Source organism: Lactuca serriola, chromosome 3 (assembly GCF_051521515.1).
Source record: "Lactuca serriola cultivar US96UC23 chromosome 3, Lser_US96UC23_V15, whole genome shotgun sequence".
Taxonomy (NCBI): Eukaryota; Viridiplantae; Streptophyta; class Magnoliopsida; order Asterales; family Asteraceae; genus Lactuca; species Lactuca serriola.
The window spans coordinates 267,096,623-267,117,139 of NC_136410.1; the positions used below are offsets into that span (position 1 = coordinate 267,096,623).

The window sequence follows — 20,517 nt, forward strand, 5'->3', positions numbered from 1 at the left end:
GATTAGGGTTTGGATCCACAAGCTCCAAGCCAAGCAATGCTTCCTCAAGGAACTCCTTCTTCCACAATATGCACCAAAAACTCACTAAATCACCAAAATGCTCAAGAATCACTCAAATGGAGGCTTAGGGTCGATTTCTAGGGTTTAGAGGGATGGAGGCTGAAGATATTAGGGTTAGGTTATGAGATAAGGAGCTTAAATAGGGTCCAAGACCCTAGAATAGGGTGCAGGTCTGATCTACATACGCCCAACGTATATATGGTATGCCCAGCGTACTCCGAAGAACATTCGCGACCACCCGTGGTCAGTACGCCCAACGTACTCCAAAGTACGTCCAGCGTACTTCCTTCTTCACTAGTACGCCCAGTGTATGCTTTGTGTACGCCCAGCGTACTCGGCTAAGCCTGAAACCACAAAACTTCTAAATGCCATAACTTCTTTGTTATAAATCCGTTTCCGATGATACTTATATCCATGAAAAGGTAACGAGAAGCCCTACACTTCTATCAACTTTATTCCTCCTGAAGCTCACTCGAACTCAGATCCAATATTCATGAAAAGCCCGAACCAACACCTTTAGCAATACATTTGGGCTCTAAAACACAAACCGAACTCTTTTATCACACAACCTACCTCACCCACATCCCAAAAGGGCCTAAACCTTTCTCTTTCAAAGCCTCGAAACCTTCTCATACTCGGATTAAGGCCCACAAGCCTTAAATCACAAAACTATCCAGAACAGGATGTTACACATTTAGTCATTGAACTTTTTTAGAGGGAAACGGACTTTCGATTTTGTTCACTTTTAGTCACTAAACTTTTTTTCATTATCTATTTGACACTGAACTATTGAAACTGTTTACATTTTACTCTTAAAACCGGTAACAACTGGTCATAAGGGTAAAATGTGAACAGTTTCAATAGTTCAGTGGCAAATAGATAACGAAAAAAAATTTAGTGACTAAATATGGAAAAAAATCGAAAGTTCGCTACCATTTCAAGTCATTATCCCAAAATAAAAATGCCCTCATAGAGTGCATAGTTAAACCTATGGACCAAATCCACAAAAAAATTTAAACCGTGAATATTCATGCAAATCAAAAATTTGCATCGGAAAAATTTTAGAAATCATCTATATTTTTACTAAACCAAAAGAATTATAGGATAACAAAAATACAAAATAATAAAACAATACTTGAATAGATTTTTTTTTGACAACTTCTTCAAGTACATACAATCATCAAACAATAAAATGTGTAGTACAATTATCAATAACCAAAGAATATATAAGTATTTTTTTTCCTAAATCTTTCCCACAAAATCAGCAAAGAACTCTGACGACCACCGTCATGGATTCAATCTCTGAAAACAAAATGAGCTGTTTCTTTAAATAATCTTTCTGTATCCCACGAATCCGCTTGCGAATCTGAGAATACCCAAATCCTCCCCATTTCCCTCTCTCTCACACAAAAACACAGTAAATGGCGATAAATGCAGTTGCCCTTTGGTCTGTTCTTCGGACCCCACTTTATCGTAGCTTGTCAGATCAAGATACGTGTCCCTATATCCCAAATTTTCTTTTCTTTATTCTAATTTTATCCTCAAATGAGGAAAACAGGAGAATTATTATTATATAAAAAAAAAGGACAGTAACATGTGAGGGTGTATCAGATCTTTCGATTACATAAACCCATGTAAAAAGCTTTAAGCTTTAAGCGAAACAGAAGAAGTAGAAGAGGGAAGCTTTCATCAATGGCTTCCACTTCTTGTACTCTGGTTGTATTCATCTTCTTCAGCTGTTTTCTGTGCTTTTACATTTCGCCATTTGCAGAAGCAGCTAGCAATGTGAGTTACGATAGTCGGTCGCTTTTCGTCGATGGTGAAAGAAAGCTTCTTATCTCAGCTGCTATTCACTACCCTCGTAGTGTTCCTGCTGTAAGACTACCCACTAATTTCAAAGTTATGATTTTAGTTTAATTTTCAAGAAAGATCTTGGATTTTAGCTTAAATGTATTTGGGTTTCTTGATTTTATTTATTTTGCTTATTTGAGTTAGGATACTCTTGAATTATTATCATCTGAAATACTACTAATGTTTATTACTGAAATGAAACAGTGTATTAAGGAAATGTATATTGTTAGGGTTAATTTGGCTAAAAATCTAAAAATGGTAATAGTACTATATTGTGAGGAAATAATGGAAAGTAATGAAATTGTTTGATTTGTTTGAAATATTACTGCTATAGGAAAGTGAACATAATAACCAATTAACCATAATGCTATTAATAAGGGTTTAAAGCTAGTTTATTAATCTTTATTTCTTCGTTTTACTGGAGACATGATATAAATCTATAACTTTTTTTGAACACTTTTCAAGTTATCCCGAGGTTATTAGGCTACTTATATGAAGTGTTCATCTTTAGGCATAAGAGGAAATAAGGGCTAAATGCAAAAAAAAAATTATATATATATATATCAATTTACTTTCAGGTATATTTTTTATATTGTAGCATTATACATTCATTTCTTTGTATTTTACAACATGTTACATTCAAATTCTTTGTTATTAGGACAAGGTTTTAAAAATTCTATCTACCCAATTATAACAATGGGCAACTTGTTACCCCTTCGTGAATAAAATATTAAAATAATTTAGGCTAGCTGATAAGCTAGCTTATTTTTCAAGCTTTTTTAAAATTGACATGTTTGGCAAACCAAATAGTAGCTTATAAGCTAGCTTATTAAAAAGCTACTTAAACTAGCATTTCAGGAGCTTTTTCAAAATTTTCCGAATATAACCTTAATTAATTATAAAAAAACATATACTTTTAAATGTCTTTTTATATATTTTTCAGCTAGCTTATCTGCTAATTTTTACCAAACGTCATTTTTTGTAAGCTAGCTTATAATCTAGGATCTAGCTTTTTAGCTACCAGCTAGTTTTTCAGCTATCAACTAGTCTGCAAAACATAGCCTTAGTTTGCATTGTGTGATATGGAAAGTTAACATCTTTATATCAAATTCTCCAAAACAATACAATTCTCACCAAAAATGACAAATTTACTTTATTTTTGATTAATTTGACATAAGCACATGACTTTTTTTTTTTTTTTTGTGATAGATGTGGCCTGGATTGGTGAAAACAGCAAAAGAAGGAGGCATAGATGTGATTGAGACGTATGTATTTTGGAATGGACATGAACCTTCACCAGGCAATGTGAGTGTCTTATTTTATAAATAGATCTTTCATTTGACTTTTCAAACAATAGATATCTGAATAAAGTGTTGTATGGATAAATGATGTTTATATATATATTTGAGAAAATAATGGGAGGTGGTAATTGTAATTCCACTTACGTTTTTTATTCATTCACTTAAGAAAAATAAGGGGTAAAAAGGTCAAATCGCCTTTTAGTTTTTAAGTGAATGAATCAAATACTTAAATATCAATGGCACGTAGGAAAAAGAAACATAGTTAGGACTTAATGGTATTTCCCTTACTTTCTGTATCAAATCAAAAAGAAACATAGTCTTGTTTTGTTCCAAAATGGTGACTAATTGATTATTTATTTTATTTTTATGTTTTTCTTGATGAGGTTTTTTTTAGTACTATTTTGGTGGAAGATATGATTTAGCAAAATTTGTGAAGATAGTTCAAGATGCTGGCATGCTTTTGATTCTCAGAATTGGGCCATTTGTTGCTGCAGAATGGAACTTTGGGCAAGTCAATGACAATTTACTTCTAAATTTAATTATTCATATGTTTAGTATAATGATTTAATTTTTTTTTTTTTTTTATATAATTCCTATACAGTGGTATACCTGTTTGGTTGCATTATGTGCCAGGGACAGTTTTCAGAACTGACAATGAACCTTTTAAGGTGAGAAAAACGGTTAATATTATCATCTAAAGTGATTATTGTGATTTGAAATTAGGGGTAGATTGGTCATTTTTACATTCATTTTTTGGTTGAATGCAAGAAACAGCAATGTAAACACATATGACTTGTGTAAAATGCAGCATTACATGCAGAACTTCACAACACTGATTGTGAATATGATGAAAAAAGAAAAGTTTTTTGCTTCACAAGGAGGTCCCATCATCTTAGCTCAGGTAAGTAAAACTTTATTATTATTATTATTATTTTTAATTGTTTAATCTTTTTTACTGTTTCTTAAAAATCAATCATCTTGAAATTGGTTTTAGCATACCACAAAGTTTCAAGCAACTCTGGTTTCGTTTGCTTATAAAAGACATTTAACATTTATACAATCTTCTAACACACACATATCAGAAAGATATAACAATTTGCAAAACTTTTAACATCATTCGTGAATATGTCATGAAGTGATACAATAATAATATAATATCCACCTGTGATGTGATTTAATATTTTATAGGTTGAAAATGAGTATGGATACTATGAAGCTGCATATGGTGAAGGAGGCAAATCATATACTCAATGGGCAGCTAAAATGGCTCTTTCACAAAATACAGGTGTACCTTGGATTATGTGTCAACAATGGGATGCTCCAGATCCTGTGGTGAGGATTTCAAACATGAAAATAGGGACCAAAAACGAAAAAAAAAAGATTCTTTTTTGGACCAAACTTAAAGAAAATCATTACCTTAGGGACCAAAATTGGCAGTTCACCATTTTACTATAACAATTGGCCTTTTGTGCATATGACCCGAAAGTAGTCATGATTCAACATGTAATAAAAATGATTCTATTTTGTAGTAAAGCTTGTGGAAATGATTATTTGAATAAATAATTATGCAAAACACCATTTTTTTTGTTGTTGTTGTTGTTGGTTTAGTTATCCGGTTTTCAGAAAGGGCAAAATACATCACACTTTTACCATTTTATCGATTTAAGCACTGGATTATTATATTTGATCAATTTAGCTAATAATGATTAAAAAGACTTGTTTGTAATATTTTTATTACAGATTAATACATGCAATTCATTTTATTGTGATGATTTCAAACCAAGCTACTCAACAATGCCCAAAATCTGGACTGAGAATTGGCCTGGATGGTATGTTTTCTACCCTTACATTTTTTTTTTACCAATAATAGCAAGATATTTATATATTATTTTACCAATAATAACAAAATTACTTATATATTTGTGTGATAGGTTTAAGACATTTGGAGGAAGAGATCCTCATAGGCCAGCTGAAGATGTTGCTTATTCTGTTGCTCGATTTTTCCAAAAAGGAGGAAGTGTTCATAATTATTATATGGTATTCTTTTCTTTTTCTTTTTTTTCTTTTTATAAATGTTATAAATATATAGCATTTGTCATTTCTCCATGTGTTAAGTTTAGAGTAAATTACACGAATGATCCCTATGATTTGGGGTAATTTGCACGTTTGGTCCCTGATTTATTTTTTAACTCGGAAGGTCCCTACTGTTTGTTTTGATTGCAGCTTGGTCCCTGTCTTACTTAAAAAGACTATTTTTCCCTTGAGTTTTTAATTTATTTAAATAAACACACCTCCAACCCCACTTCCACCTCACATTACCTTCCTTACTACCCCACCTTATTTAAATAAATTAAAAAATCAAGGGCAAAATAGTCTTTTTAGATAAGACAGGGACCAAGCACGCAACAAAAACAAACAGTAGGGACCTTCCAAATTAAAAAAATAAGTTAGGGACCAAACGTGCAAAGTACCCCAAACCATAGGGACCATTCATGTAATTTACTCTTAAGTTTATTGTTTTAACTTTTTTTTTTAGTATCATGGTGGGACGAATTTTGGGCGTACTTCTGGTGGACCATTTATCACCACAAGTTATGATTATGATGCACCAATTGATGAATATGGTTAGCCCATTAATCTTTTTTTTTTCAATCTATAATTGGAATGTTGTTATGCTTTTTTCTTGATAATAGCAACCTACTTACATTTCATTATTAATATAGTAATATGCAAAATGTACTTTATAAGTATGTTGTGATTATAGGTCAAGCAATTTAAGTAGTTGTTATTATGGGCAAAAAACAAATTACATTTAAAAAGTTTAGATTGCTATTATTGGTAAAGAATGCAAGTATAATACTTGAGATTGCTATTATCAGTAAAGAAATGTAAGTATTTTACTATTATGAGTAAGATAAAGATTACATTCCTATTTTATGTGATTTTCACTTTATAAAGTTTCTGAATAAGTTCTAAATATTTTTTTTGGATGGATTTAGGGTTACCAAGGTATCCAAAATATGGGCATCTTAAGGAGCTTCATAGAGCTATAAAGTTGTGTGAACAAGCATTATTGAACAATAAACCGACTTTGGTTCATCTTGGTTCTCAACAAGAGGTGGATTTTTATCATCCCTTTTTTCATTCATGCTCACTCATCTCATGAAAATCACAATGTTTTTATTTTCCAAAGCTAAAATTACCTATTTGCCCTTTCTCACTATTACAACATATTGATGCTTCTGCTAATCTTTCCGTATTCCTTTTTTCTCAATAAGTGTTGTCTAGATTAATGATGTTTATACGTTATATAATACTTGAGAATATAACGACACACTTGGGGAAATGGAATGAAAAAACTAAGCAACATAAGGGTAAATTTGTAAAAAGTTAGGACTTTTATGGGGAAAGCCTTCTTTCTCAATAAAGTGGTTCTTTCTTTCTGCATCTAGTAAAAAAGAAAGCTCCTATACATAATTTTATAAATTTTCGTTTGTAAATCTAGTAATTCATGTTTTGAACCTTAAACTTTCAGATTTAATTCACAAGAATCCCCAATTTCTTACTATCTTATCATATTTGATGCGACTTTTTTCTTTTTATTAGGCTGATGTCTATGAAGATGAATCAGGGACTTGTTCTGCCTTTATTGCAAACTTAGATGACAAAAATGAAAAAACAGTACAATTTCGGAATGCTTCATATACACTTCCAGCATGGTCAGTCAGCATTCTTCCAGATTGCAAAAATGTAGTCTACAACACTGCAAAGGTAACTTCATTTATTTGTTTATAAAAGCATCCTACTTTCATCCTTTTCCTATTAAAGCATTCTACTTTGAAAAATCTACCCAAATATATAAAAGTAGGATGCTATAAAAAAACAAATCATTGAAAGTACATTGCTATTTCTTGCAAATAGGTTGGATCTCAAACTTCCACCATTGAAATGATCCCAGAGCAATTGCAACCTTCATCAGCTTCACCACATAAAGATTTGAAACCACTTAGTTGGGAAATATATGTGGAAAAACCAGGGATTTGGGGAGAAGCCGATTTTACTAAAAATGGTTTTGTGGATCATATCAATACAACCAAAGATACAACCGATTACCTTTGGTATACAACTAGGTTTGTCTCTAATTCAAAAGCACTTAATAAAATTAACTATGTGTCAAATGACTAAAATACCCTCCATGACCGTTGTAGATTAAATGTTGATGAGAACGAAGAATTTCTAAAGAAGGGAAACAAACCAACGTTGTTGATCGAGTCAAAGGGGCATGCTCTTCATGCCTTTGTCAACGGCATACTTCAAGGTTCTATGGTCAAGATACATTATTGAAAAAGTCAAACCATGATTTGACTTTTTTTTTTGCTCATTATATTGTTTTTTATATTTTGCAGCTAGTGGATCGGGAAATGGTACGGTTTCGCCCTTTAAGTTTAAGAGTTCGGTTTCATTGAAGGCGGGGAATAATGAAATTGCTATTTTAAGCATGACTGTAGGCCTTCAAGTGAGTTGCTTTTTATTTTATGTGTTGTTTATATTCAATGAAAAGAAATATTTATGTGATTGATTTGTGGGTCCCGTTTAATAGAATGCAGGGTCATTTTATGAATGGGTTGGAGCGGGATTAACGAGTGTGAAAATTAAAGGTTTGAAGAGTGGAATTGTTGACTTGTCTAACACCACATGGACCTACAAGGTGCTCTCTTCTTTATCCGTTTATGTTTGACTTTTATTGGTCAAATTTTTCGATTTTATAGGATGTATAAAAGTTAGTAAAATAATCCTCAATGGTATTTAATTTAAATAAGAACTTTTGGAAAATGGAAGAATTTGAAAACCTATGTCGAATTTGGATATGGAAAGTACTATGTTTGACTCTTTAAGTGTCTATTTGGTTTGGATGGAATAGAATTAACAAAAGAATGGAATTGACAAGGTAATGGAATGAGGCGGGCTTGGATAGCGTGAACTTTTTATTTCAATGAACCAAAAAGTTAAAACATATTAAAAGCTCATTAGAATCCAAATGAGGTTATATTGCAATTTTCCATCCATAATGCAATGGAAGAGAAACACCCCCTAACTAAATAATGAAAATTAACAAAATTGAAGGAATCACATTCCTACAAGAGTTGCCCATTCCATTCCTTCCCCAATTCCATCGTACCAAAAAACCACCTCAATATTTTGGCTTTTTATAGATTGGGGTAGAAGGAGAGCATCTTGGTCTATATGATGTTGATGGCTCAAAACACACAAATTGGACCTCAGTCTCAACACCACCAAAAAAACAACCATTGACATGGTATAAGGTATGTAACTCAAAGGGGGACTTTTATACTTTATATTGTTATTATTACTTGTAAAATACATTTTCATATGATATTTTATATTCTATTTATATTTACTTCATTTGTTTTAGCCATGTGAGAATCATGAGCCCCTTCTATTAAGCCTTAAATTGTGGGCTTTGGTTACCAATAACTTCCACCATGGTTTTAACTTTTGAGCATTTTTAAGTCTCATTTTGTTACGAAATATTGTTTTTTTAAGAATGAATGAGTAATTATTAAATCTTGTAGGCTATTGTGGACCCCCCACAGGGAAACGAGCCCATTGGGCTTGATATGGTTCACATGGGAAAGGGGTTGGCATGGCTAAATGGGGAGCAAATTGGAAGATATTGGCCTCGTAAAGCTCCAAATGATAAATGTGTTAAAACTTGTGACTATAGAGGCAAGTTTAACCCTGATAAATGCAATATGGGGTGTGGACAACCGAGCCAAAGATGGTAAAAATCTCTCCTTCTACCCATCACATAATAAGGATTAAAATTATTTTAGCATCCTATGTTCATTTTTCTTATTACAATATCGTAATTTAAGAAATCTTTCTAATTATAGCAATGTCATCTAAATACCAAGTAATGCCATAATTAGGTATATTTTTCAAAGTATAATATCCTAGTAAGAAAAGATATGAGAGTAAAATAGTATAATTTGGAAAACTTTTCAGAGTACAATGTTGTGATAAAATTAAATAGCAATGTACTTTCATTTTGTCCTATAATTTGATAAAACTTTTCAAAGTGAAGAGTTTTCAAAGTACAATGTTGTAAATTGCTATTTCTTGCATTTAATCGTAAGTGGTTAGACATGATGAAAAGATCATCTCTAATGACATTGTCATTATGCATTAATACAAACTAGGTATCATGTTCCAAGATCTTGGTTCAAGCCATCGGGTAATGTTTTGGTGATATTTGAGGAGAAAGGTGGAGACCCTACTCAAATTAGGTTTTCAAGACGAAAATTAACAAGTCTTTGTGCTCATGTATCTGAAGATCACCCTTCTTTTTCCACCAACTTGCAAAAAAACATTGCAAGTTTGGAAATCAAATGCCCAATGAACATGCACATTTCGGCTTTCAAGTTTGCTAGCTATGGAACTCCTACGGGGACTTGTGATTCCTATTCTGTTGGCGATTGCCATGATCCCGATTCCACTTTCATTGTTGAAAAGGTAATTGCTTTTCCAATCCATTATAGACTAATATTTCAATGTTTGGTCGTGTGTGTTTTGCAATTTTTTACGGAATCGGAATTTGTGATTTCATTCCATGGCATGTGTTTAGTTGCCAAATGGATAGAATTCAATTCCATCGGGATTCTTCAAAATTATATGTTTCGATTTCAACGTTTCTAAGGGGAAGGTGGAACGAATTCATTTCCATTCTCCTTTTTATGAAAAGACCAAAATACCCTCATTATATATTAAATTTGAAGTAAAAAAAACAAAACTTTCAATTATCTACATTTACAATAAACAAAAAATATTTAAACTCATTTGACAAATTCCATTCCTTACGTGATTCCATTCCATTGTTTATACAGCGATGCTTAAACAAGACCGCATGCATCATAGAATTAACCAAAGAGAATTTCAAGACCGAACTTTGCCCCGGAACAACGAAGAAACTTGCAGTACAAGCAACATGCAGTTGAATCCAACCATTTTTACATCAATCTTAAATACTTTTGATTAAATGTTTTATATCACTATGAGTTGTTTTCTACATAGGACTAGAGTTTAAACATGTTTTGTTTTTTTTCAAAATCTTGACATATGTTCTTAAAACTCTACAAGAAAAATCTTGGGAGGCCTTATATTCATTTTCATATTCTATGAGAATAAAACTTAACCATATACTTTTCTCTTTCTTGTGATGGTTTTTTAAGGGTTTTCTATATTTTGGGCGAAAACATCTTTTAAACTTATAACCAATCAAGCTTCAAAATTGGTTGTTCCAAAAATGGCACGATTTTCGCCACATTTTTTGTGAACTTGTTTCATTCTTTCTACCGATTTGCAAATACCACTGCAACTCCAATCGAATGAAGCAATGCACACATTGCCCGTGTCTGCTTTCCACTCGCACTCTGTATAATAAAGTCAATTAATTTCGACACTTGAAAAGTCAAAATGTTGACTTTTTGATAAAAAAAAAATTTAGGATGATATGCACCGGGAGGGGTCCCACAACACATGTTCCGATCATCAATGTGCTCTACATCAAGACCAATAAACCAAGCACCGAGTGACACATCTTCGTTTGCATACTTATGCAGTATTTCCCTGATAAGTCAGATAAACTGTATATCAGTGTTTTTTTTACTTGATACAGAAAGAACGATTTAAAATAAGAAATTAGGAACGAGAGGTTTTTCCCTATCAAGTTCTAACTTTTTAAGAAAAAAAAATTGTTTTTTTTTTATTTTGTTTTCAAAAAAGTATGTAGTCATTTTTTTTAAATAAGAAAGTAAATAGCTTAAGAATAATTACTGATTTGTGGAGATATATGCAGCAAGATCGCTTGAAATAGCATAAATTTGTCCAGTAGCATGCCGAAAATATCTATTTCCTTCCTCTCCAAATTTCCAATATTCTGGTTCATGGTACTTAACATTCCTAAATAACAAAAAGTCAAATATACCCTTTGTAACAATTTCTGTATTTCATTGTTAAAAAAATTGCAATTCATAGTAAAAGAATGGAGATGTTACTTTTGAGAAAGAACAGGACCAGATTTCATGCAGCCCATATAGACTCTAGGCTTAGTTTGATGCCTATGGAGGGTTGAAGCTAACATGCCTGATCATAAAGGGCAAATAAGTAATTTTAGCTTTTGAAAAATCCCAAAAAGATTTTTTTTTTTAAATATATATATAATATACCCAAATTGACATGAACATCGTCGTCCACTTTGACATAAAATTTTGCATCCCAATTGGCGTATGCAGTGGCAAAGAATGTTCTTGTTTTGGCTGTTAATTCGTGATACCCTTCAACATGTTTCTGAGGTGATTGATAATAATAAAAAAATAAAATCAGATATTGATTGATCTCAAGGGTAAAAAAAATAGAGTAAATATATGTGTGTTTGATCTTACAAGCCTCAGAAAGTCTTTATGTTGTGATTCCTCAGAATCTATGGCTCGATCCAAAATGCTTTTAGATGTTGCACTACAAAAAATGGAAGGTTAGTTTGGTCATTTTGTCTTTTTGCAAGCAAACCATCGTTCTTAAACAGATTCAAATTCGTTTATTTTTGTAAACTACTCTCTTTTTAAAGCATTTTTAAAGAATTATCTAAAAGTTGATCAAAAGTTATCGTTTTTAATTTCCTTTTCTAAGTGTAGTTTGAGGTATTTTACAGAATATATATTGCTAAAGAAAGAGACTTTTTGCAAATATGTTGGAGAGATTATTTGACCAATTATCAAACACAAACATACACTGAAAAAGAAATGAAAGATCGCATCACCTATGACCAATTATGAAACGGACAACAATACCCTTTTCCTTCTCGAGCTGAATTAACTTTTCACCTAGTCAAGAACAAAGATTTATATGTTAATACAATCTCACAACACAATATATGGTAAGCAATTATATAAATGATGTTTTGAGATAATGCACTTTAAAATGCATAAAATTTGATCAACAATCATCTAAATGACAAAGGTACCCCTAGGCATCCATGTTTCTCTAACTGAATCACGCCTTCTTCTGCTACTAAAAGCAGTATTAATCCCAATAACCACAAATGCTTTTTTCCTTCTTGAGTCTTTTTCAGAAACAGTTTTGTTTGCTTGTAAACTTCCATGGTTAAGTTTCTCAGGTGAACTTTCAGCAATAGGAAGCTCCATTCGCAGCTTTGAAAGCGAGTTTCCAAGTGATCTGATAGCCCTCCAATTAATGATACATTAGGCTTTAGTCTTTACCATTAGATCGATATATTTGTAAAGAACATGCAATCATGTTTCATTTTTCAGTATGTAAAGCGTTCAGTAATCAATATATAGAATGAAATATAGATTGATAGAAAATCATGTATGCAAAGAGTGTATTGATATGGAAGATTGGAAGTATTCACCGGATTGCTTCATCAGATTTGTGAATTGCTCCGAGTATATCAGAATCCTGAATCAAACCCATCGAAATCCCATCAGAAAAATGTTGATGAAGAGAACGATAAAATCCAATTTCATAATGTAGGTGTTTTTGAAGAACAGTTTAACCTTATTTGTTATGCAATCATCGGAAATAATTTTGATTTCCTGTTCACGTCGCCGCATAACCTTCCCATCGGAATCAAGCGGAGCCCACACCCTACAATCATCATCACAATAACCCCCAATTTCAGTTCTGATTCGTGATCAAATGCGACTAACTCAGACACTCCAGGCTTCTGATTTGAGAAAATCAATCAAACAATTGATCGCATATGATCAAGTGGGATGTGCAAAGTCATTAAGAAACCTCGATTTCAGTTATTGATTGATGATCTGTAAACAGACCTGTTGGTGAAGAACATGCCGAATGCAAAGCTGAAGGTGCTGAAAATGAGTATCCATTTGGGTGACACTTTGCGTCCAGTGCATCGCGTGTTCTTCATCTTCTTCGTTTCCCGCGCGAAGTGGAAGAAACAGATCGAACTATGAAAAGTTTCGTGTGTGTGAGATGATTACGCATAAATGTTTCGATCTGCATCGTGAATGAATCCATTTTTGTGGTGACTGATTCTCGCAAAATCATGGCTTTGCACACAATATTTGTTCATGTTCTATAAAATCGAATTTTAGAAAATACGGAGTAACAAATAGATATTGCCATGCAAATAACGTGTGGGGTTTTATTTTTTAAAATTTTTTTTATTGTAAATAATTACAAAATATTGATGCGGTTTTAACGTTATAGAATGATTAATTATGTTAAGTTTTCGTTTTATAACATGAAATTCATATTTAATAACATGGAATATTGGAATATATGTGATATTCATATTGTATAAGATCAAATACATATTAACAACTTGAAATTCATATTAGGGCATCCATAATGAATTAAACTCTATAGAGTTCAGTGGAGTGCCACATCATCATCTACTATTCCATACAATTCTATTCATTTTTATCCCATAATGGATTAAACTCTACAAGTTCAATGGAACATATTAAAAAATATATTTATTTAAAGATTTAAATACTTTCTTTTTTCTTATTGAAAAGTTCAATGACCATTGAACTCCAAATCCATTGAATGTCAAGGTGGCATTTCACAATGGTGGAGTTGTATCCATTGAATGACAAGTAGGAATGACACCTTATTCAACTCTTCCATTAAACTCCCCATTGTGGATGCTCTTAGATCAACATGAACTTTACGTTATTTATGTGTGTTTCAAAATTTATTACATTGTTTACGTTTCGTCGTATATGTATTATGCAATGCAGACGTGTATTAGTTGTTTAAGAAATTATTTTCTTCCTGGTTTTGCCCATGGCACGTACATTGCAAATTAGTTTTTTGGTTTTTGAGAGCTTGGCTACACTATGGATACACAACTAAGCTTTAGACTACAAGGTAAGGTATGGGCCCGTTGAACATGATGTATAACATCCGAACATTGTCATCTCACATTCCAACATGTTATAATCTGAAGTGAAGGTGGTGTTCCCATATTATAACATGGTGTTCACACACACACAGAGAGATTTTGTGAGCCCTTTTTATTTTTTTAAATGTTAAAATATAAAAGTTAGTGAGCTGGCATAAGGGGTAACCGGGTTACCCCTTTGTTTTCCCAAAAAGGACATATTGGACCCGACAAAATCAACTTTATTCTCTCCCTTAGAAGACACGAAAATAACATAAGGGACTAAATAGGTCAACCTTAAAAAGTTTGTGGGTTATATGTGTCATTTTCCCAATAGTTTTATTAGATATATAGTATGATCGTAAATTATAGTATATGTTTTGGTGTTCGTGAGGGTCATGTAGAACATATATATTTCTATTGGGATTTGACGAGTCAAAAGTATATATATATATATATATATATATATATATATATATATATATATATATATATATATAGAGAGAGAGAGAGAGAGAGTACTCGTATTTCAATATGTTATGACGCCAACGCCGTTTGCCATAACATGAAGGTGGGGCGGTGTTCATGGTGTTATAACGTCATTATGACATGTCGTATAGGATCTCAAACGTCCGAGCCCATACCCAATATCTTTAAATCTAGGTATGTTACACAAAATTACCTAATAGTTGCCTTTATAACTAATAGTTAATAGCCGGAAACTGTAATTTTTATTGTGTATAAGTTTGATAAATGTAATTATAATATTCTGAAAGACGGAAAATGACATAATACATAAAAGCTAAACTTTCTCAAAGTTACCTCAAGTACTTTTTGTATTAGGAATTTTTTGCTTCCAAAAGTTTTAAAAGAAGAAGATAGAGTTTGAATATGTAATTAGATTATTGTAGAGTGTTTATGAAGTATTTCAATATTGCATCATTTGCTCATTTCTACATAAATACAATTTACAATAGGGTTAAACTCATAAAATACCTTGTATTTGTGTTTTTTTTTTTTGGATTAAATCTCAACTTTGTTTTTTGCCTGAAAATATTTTTTCATTTTTTCCGAAAAACCCTCAACTTTGCGTTTTTTTTTTACGAAAAAACCTTCAACTTTCTAAATGCTTTTGAATAAACCCTCAATTTTTTAGTTTTTCGCAAAAGAAGAAGAAGAAGAAGAAGAAGAAGATCACAATGATTAAAATCAAACGATTTCGAGTTCGTCGACAAAGCTTTTCGATCGATTGAGAGTCTATTTCTTCCCGTTCATTTCTTCTTCTTCCACAGCAAAGCTTTTCGAATCCACAATGCAGTTTCTTTTTTTGTTTTTTTTTATGTGGGGACACATCACTTCCTCGGAGAGAAAACCCTTCTGCGGAGCCCCTCTTTACGAAAATGTTTGGTCATTTAATGAAAATGTCATTTCATGGTTATTTTTTTCAAACACCCCCACTTTTTTGGTCGTTTCACAAATTTTCCCGCTTTTAAATGTATAAATATGTTTTTAAAATATATATATGCTTTCAAATATATAAATATGTTTTTAAACCTATACATACCTTTAAAATATATTTATACCTTTAAAAAGTATTTTTTATCTTTATAATTATATCTATATACACACACCACACACATTCATAAATATATATAATAGAAATAAGCAAAATCAAAATAACCAAAGTAATAATATTAGTAATTATCAATGTTACACATTATATATAAAAAGTCTGACTTGTATTCATATAATGAGTTTCGGCCTAATGGTAAGGCGCTTGGATTGATTGTTTATCAACTCGAGTCCGAATATCGCTAGCTCTGTTTCTTCTTCAATCCGTTACGTTTTAAAGGATGAGTCAGCCGCCATGTTGGAAGAAGTCCAATCAGCGCCAAATTAGCCCTTATTTTCAATAACATATATTTGCCAAAAGTTTAACTATATAATTTTATTTGGTCAAAGCACGGGCATCTGTCTAGTTATCACATAAATCAAGAAAAGGGTGAAACGATGTTGCATAAATGCACATCTACAACCCTTTCAAGATCTCTAAGTATAGAAAACTTTACATGAAATCGATAACCCTAATCTCAATTATACATCATAGCAACATACTTTCATCTTTTATAAGGTTTAACATGATACTTTTCAAATTCTAAAGAAAAAGAAATCGACTCATCATCAAGTTTTTTCTTCAATCTCCTCCATGTCCTCAACATATCCGACTGTATCAACCCTTTATACAACGTCTCAAACGTAACCTTTTGTGGCAAAATCCCTTTTTCAATCATTTCAACAAAATACTCACACGCATCTCTCCACTTTTCCTTTTCACACAATCCATGAACCAACAACGTGTATGAATCCAAATCGGGCCCACAAACACTACCTTTCATATCATCCCAAATCTCTTTCACAAGATCAAAACGATTCAAATCCATAAACATCCCCATAAGTATGTTATACGTATGTGTATCGTGTAAAAAAACACTATCTTTTTTAATTTTCTTGTACAATCTCAAAGCACCATCAATATCTTTCCTACCTCTATATTCCTTAAAGAAACAATTATACGTCATGCCAGATGGCGTAACCCCATTGGACACCATTTCATCAAGCAAAATCTCAGCGTCTTCAAGATGCCCACATGAACAAAGACACTTTACAACAGATGTGTAGGTTGCTAAAGTTGGATGAATCCCTTTATCTTTCATGATCTTTAACTTTTGAAGTGTGAGATCTGGCTTATGTGCACGGCTATAAACATGTAGGATAATTGAATAGCTAGTAACATCAGGGTCAACACCTCTTTGTGGCATTTCATCGAGCAGGTTCTCTGCAGCTTGAATTGTCCTTATGAATCGATCTTCAGGGTGTAAACTTGACTTCCGACATATTCCATTTAACAAAACATTGTAAGTAACAACATTAGGTTCGATTCCATTACTCACCATCTCTTTAAAAAACTTATCAGCCATCTTGGGTTTGTTCATTTTACACCACCCATATATCAGAATCGTGTAAATCTTTGCATCAGGTTCAAATCTCCAGTTTTTCCATTTGTTGAACATCTCTGTAGCAACTTTCGGGTAGCCATATTTACAAAGGGTATCAAAAAGAAAATAGAAGTCATGAATGGGTTGTTGTTCTTCTTCTTCAGTATCGTTTACCACAAAACAACCCATATCATCAAATGCACGGATAGCTTGACGGGTTAGACCCGCGGATATAAGCCTCCGGATCAGGACATAGAAAGTGGTGGAAGTTGGGTTTACACCATTTTGATCCATTTCTATGATCAATTGCCAAGCAACATCGAATTGTCTAACTTTACCCAATATGTCAATCATGAGGTTGTAAGAATGGGAGTCGTGGGAGTAGTGGGATTGCTCTTTAGCCCATGAGAAGAAAGCTAAGGCGATCTTGGAGATGTTTTTGAGACGAATTAGGGTTTGGTGGACAAGAATTGGGGAAATCTTGATTCCGTTGAGTTGTAGAGAGGATTCCATGGTGTGGAATGGGTTATGGTGTTGGATGAGCATTTGAGAAATTAAATCAGCATCATTTGATGGTTCGAGTGAAACAAGTGTAGGTTTTGACACACTTTCTGGTATAACTTCTTTGGGTTCAAAAGTGGGGGAATGGAATGAAGAAATTGAGCGGAATTGGAACAAACTGGACGTAATTCGAGAGTGGCTGAAACGCAGTGCCATTGGAATTTGGAATATAACAAACAAGCGAAGCTATTCAATTAGAAGAATGAAGAAAACATCAATGAGCTACAATTTTCATGGCGACTCTACTCTTTTCGCATCATAAGCTGACTGTGTCTCCGTATATGACCGAAATTGGAATACCAAACAGCTACAGACAATGGTAAACCCTAGAAAAGAAGTTCCAAGTTTGATCGAGAGTTGTGTTACTTCGAATCATTTGATAAGCCTACTTAATTCGTTAATTTAGGGATGTAAAATCTATGGAATTCATGAAGTGATGAAACAAATTTATGTAAATTAATGGAAAACAATGACAGTGAACGAAGAAATACCGACGGGAAATGAGAACAACGGCAGCGGTCGGCGGAGCGAGGGTGAGGTTTATTCGCGCAGCAAGTTATGTTTTAATTTGTTACTGAAATCGCTAAAAAATAATAAAATATTATTTTTTTCATAAATAACTGTCAGTTTTCTGATGTCCGATTTTGCTTTTGTAAAGTTCATATTATTGCTGAAATAAAAAAATGTATAGAGAAAAAAAAATCGAATCTTTTTTTTTATTGCGGTGATCTTCAAAACCTATTTTCATAGCAAAAAAGAAAGTTTCCCAATATGAAAAAAATGAAGTAGGAACCCCTCTAATGAAATATATAATGCTAGAGCCTTATTTTATTTTTTGTCTTCTTCATTTAACTCACTTTGACGTCTATGTTGAATTTGTTATTACCCAACAAACTTAGAATTGCATGATTCAGCTGCTCCAATGATTTGGAAGCGTCTGACTATTCCTCTCCGCTTAGGTATATTATTATGATACATATCGTAATATTCAGCTAAACAACGCCAGAAGTTTGATCTATGTTGATCAATACCGATTGTTGTGTATTTGCCTATGTTAAGCCATGAGCTATACAACAATATTTCATCTTGCGTCGTCTATTAACTATTCCTTCTTGTTTACGTAGTTTTTTTACTATTGTTTGGTTTCTCTTGCATTAGATGTGGTTGAAAATTTTGTTTATATGGGTAAAACGGCATTTGCGTCGTCTATCAACTATTTCTTCTTGTTTGCGTAGTTTTTTTTACTATTGTTTGGTTTCTCTTGCATTAGATGTGGTTGAAAATTTTGTTTATGTGGGTAAAACGGCATTTGAAAATTTAGTGGACCAAAACCGATACTAGAAGGCTTTTGAAAACTAGGATTCATCATTGGATTATTATATACTAGCGTATGAGGATTTGTGTCTTGAGTATTATCAGCAGGGATATAAGATAACTCTTTAGAGAATTTTTTTAAAAGTGGATTAAATTGAGGCTCTTTGGATCCATATTATGGAATTAAACGAGTGTGGATTGTATTTCTATATATGTTTATACATTCTAAACTAAATGCTCAAATATTTAGGTGTGTGTACCATAGATAAGTTATCAGTATAATATTTCACAGTCAAATTATATGAAATAGTTATCATTATACTACCTCTGTAAAATAGGATGTCGTACAGTGAGGATTTGGAGACGAACAAAATGAGGACTAATATTGTAACATTCGATATGTGATACATGTTTTTATAACATTTTTGTTTAAATATTTAATAATATAAATAAAAATTAAAATTTATTATTATTTTGTTATTTTATATTTAAAAATAGTATTTTAATTACAAATAATTAAATTTATGTTTATTTATTATTAAGTAAATATTAATATTTAATATTATATATATATATATATATATGTGTGTGTGTGTGTGTGTGTGTGTGTGTGATAAAATAGATAAAATGATTATTGATGTGACAATAGAGATAAAGGATGACAGTCATGTTGTATTCGGATTGACAGGTCGCAGATAAAAATAAAGCTACCTAAACACGACCCATTTAATTATACAAGTCATCATGTATTGATGTAAAAGTAATTATAAAAGTTAATATAACATGTTTGAATATAAATGATTTTTGAAAGATAAGTGGAAAACTAGTTAAAAAGATAGCCAAAAAACAAAATATAAACAACTAACAAGAGATACAAATCCATTTGTAAACAAGCATAATTGCATAACTACATAAAACAAAAGCCTTCAATATTACTAGGGGTGTTCAAAAATATCTGTATCTGAAATTTCGGATATCCGGATTTTCGGATATCCGATTTTTCGGATTCGGATACGGATAATGAATTTATAAAGTTTCGGATATTTCGGATATCCGATATCCGAAAAAAAAAAAGATTTTCTTTATTTTTTAATATTTTAAAATGAGAAATTAGAAACATTGACATACTTAATAGACTAATGTTCCCCACCATTTTCAACTTTTTCGTGACCATTCTTTCCAAACTTTTATTACAAACATTTCCATTTACAATCGTTATATATTTGTTTGTTATAATCCTAGTTAGTTGGCTTATAATCAAAAACTATTAAGTAAATGCTACATATATTTAATTGTTGCTATCGATATCCATCTATGTCGCAAAATTTAACATAATTGCTATTATTAATTTTAAGAGTTGCGGTGATTTTACGAATCAGATGTTCAGATGTGGATATTTATTTAAAATTAAAGAAATTCGGATATCCGGTTTAATATCCGAATCCGTATCCGAAATTTTCGGATATCCGAATATCTGGTTTTG

General features: G+C 32.1%; 3 protein-coding genes across 3 annotated transcripts; 1 reads left to right on the top strand and 2 right to left on the bottom strand.

The window, feature by feature from the left end:
* Nucleotides 1-1,635: 1,635 nt before the first annotated feature.
* On the top strand, nt 1,636-10,428 carry BGAL10 (beta-galactosidase 10). Its single transcript, XM_079032229.1, has 19 exons — nt 1,636-1,935; nt 3,121-3,216; nt 3,607-3,719; nt 3,814-3,880; nt 4,021-4,113; nt 4,401-4,544; nt 4,953-5,041; nt 5,144-5,249; nt 5,749-5,836; nt 6,212-6,330; nt 6,819-6,983; nt 7,134-7,342; nt 7,421-7,530; nt 7,619-7,728; nt 7,813-7,920; nt 8,426-8,536; nt 8,807-9,015; nt 9,434-9,746; nt 10,118-10,428. Exons 1-19 carry the CDS (start codon nt 1,753-1,755, stop codon nt 10,226-10,228), a joined length of 2,544 nt encoding a protein of 847 aa, XP_078888355.1. The 5' UTR covers nt 1,636-1,752; the 3' UTR covers nt 10,229-10,428.
* LOC145093976 (beta-1,3-galactosyltransferase 7-like) lies at nt 10,260-13,329 on the bottom strand. Its single transcript, XM_079032230.1, has 11 exons — nt 13,085-13,329; nt 12,806-12,896; nt 12,661-12,707; nt 12,253-12,473; nt 12,049-12,112; nt 11,675-11,747; nt 11,459-11,579; nt 11,288-11,375; nt 11,067-11,192; nt 10,750-10,859; nt 10,260-10,663 (listed from the first exon to the last, which is right to left on the bottom strand). Exons 1-11 carry the CDS (start codon nt 13,180-13,182, stop codon nt 10,509-10,511), a joined length of 1,194 nt encoding a protein of 397 aa, XP_078888356.1. The 5' UTR covers nt 13,183-13,329; the 3' UTR covers nt 10,260-10,508.
* A 2,756-nt stretch (nt 13,330-16,085) lies between these two features.
* LOC145093978 (pentatricopeptide repeat-containing protein At2g13420, mitochondrial-like) lies at nt 16,086-18,291 on the bottom strand. The gene has a single exon (XM_079032231.1). The coding sequence runs from the start codon at nt 17,874-17,876 to the stop codon at nt 16,281-16,283; it is 1,596 nt and encodes a 531-aa protein (XP_078888357.1). The 5' UTR covers nt 17,877-18,291; the 3' UTR covers nt 16,086-16,280.
* Between the last annotated feature and the right edge of the window lie 2,226 nt (nt 18,292-20,517).

Excerpts from the sequence above, each read along its gene's own strand:
- LOC145093978 (XM_079032231.1), bottom strand. The coding sequence starts at position 17,876 with ATGGCACTGCGTTTCAGCCACTCTCGAATTACGTCCAGTTTGTTCCAA.
- BGAL10 (XM_079032229.1), top strand. The coding sequence starts at position 1,753 with ATGGCTTCCACTTCTTGTACTCTGGTTGTATTCATCTTCTTCAGCTGT. Across the intron at positions 3,720-3,813 it reads GCTGCAGAATGGAACTTTGG|TGGTATACCTGTTTGGTTGC; the intron begins GCAAGTCAATGA and ends ATTCCTATACAG. Across the intron at positions 5,837-6,211 it reads TGCACCAATTGATGAATATG|GGTTACCAAGGTATCCAAAA; the intron begins GTTAGCCCATTA and ends GGATGGATTTAG.
- LOC145093976 (XM_079032230.1), bottom strand. The coding sequence starts at position 13,182 with ATGAAGAACACGCGATGCACTGGACGCAAAGTGTCACCCAAATGGATA. Across the intron at positions 11,376-11,458 it reads CGATGTTCATGTCAATTTGG|GCATGTTAGCTTCAACCCTC; the intron begins GTATATTATATA and ends CTTTATGATCAG. Across the intron at positions 11,193-11,287 it reads GGTCCTGTTCTTTCTCAAAA|GAATGTTAAGTACCATGAAC; the intron begins GTAACATCTCCA and ends TTTGTTATTTAG.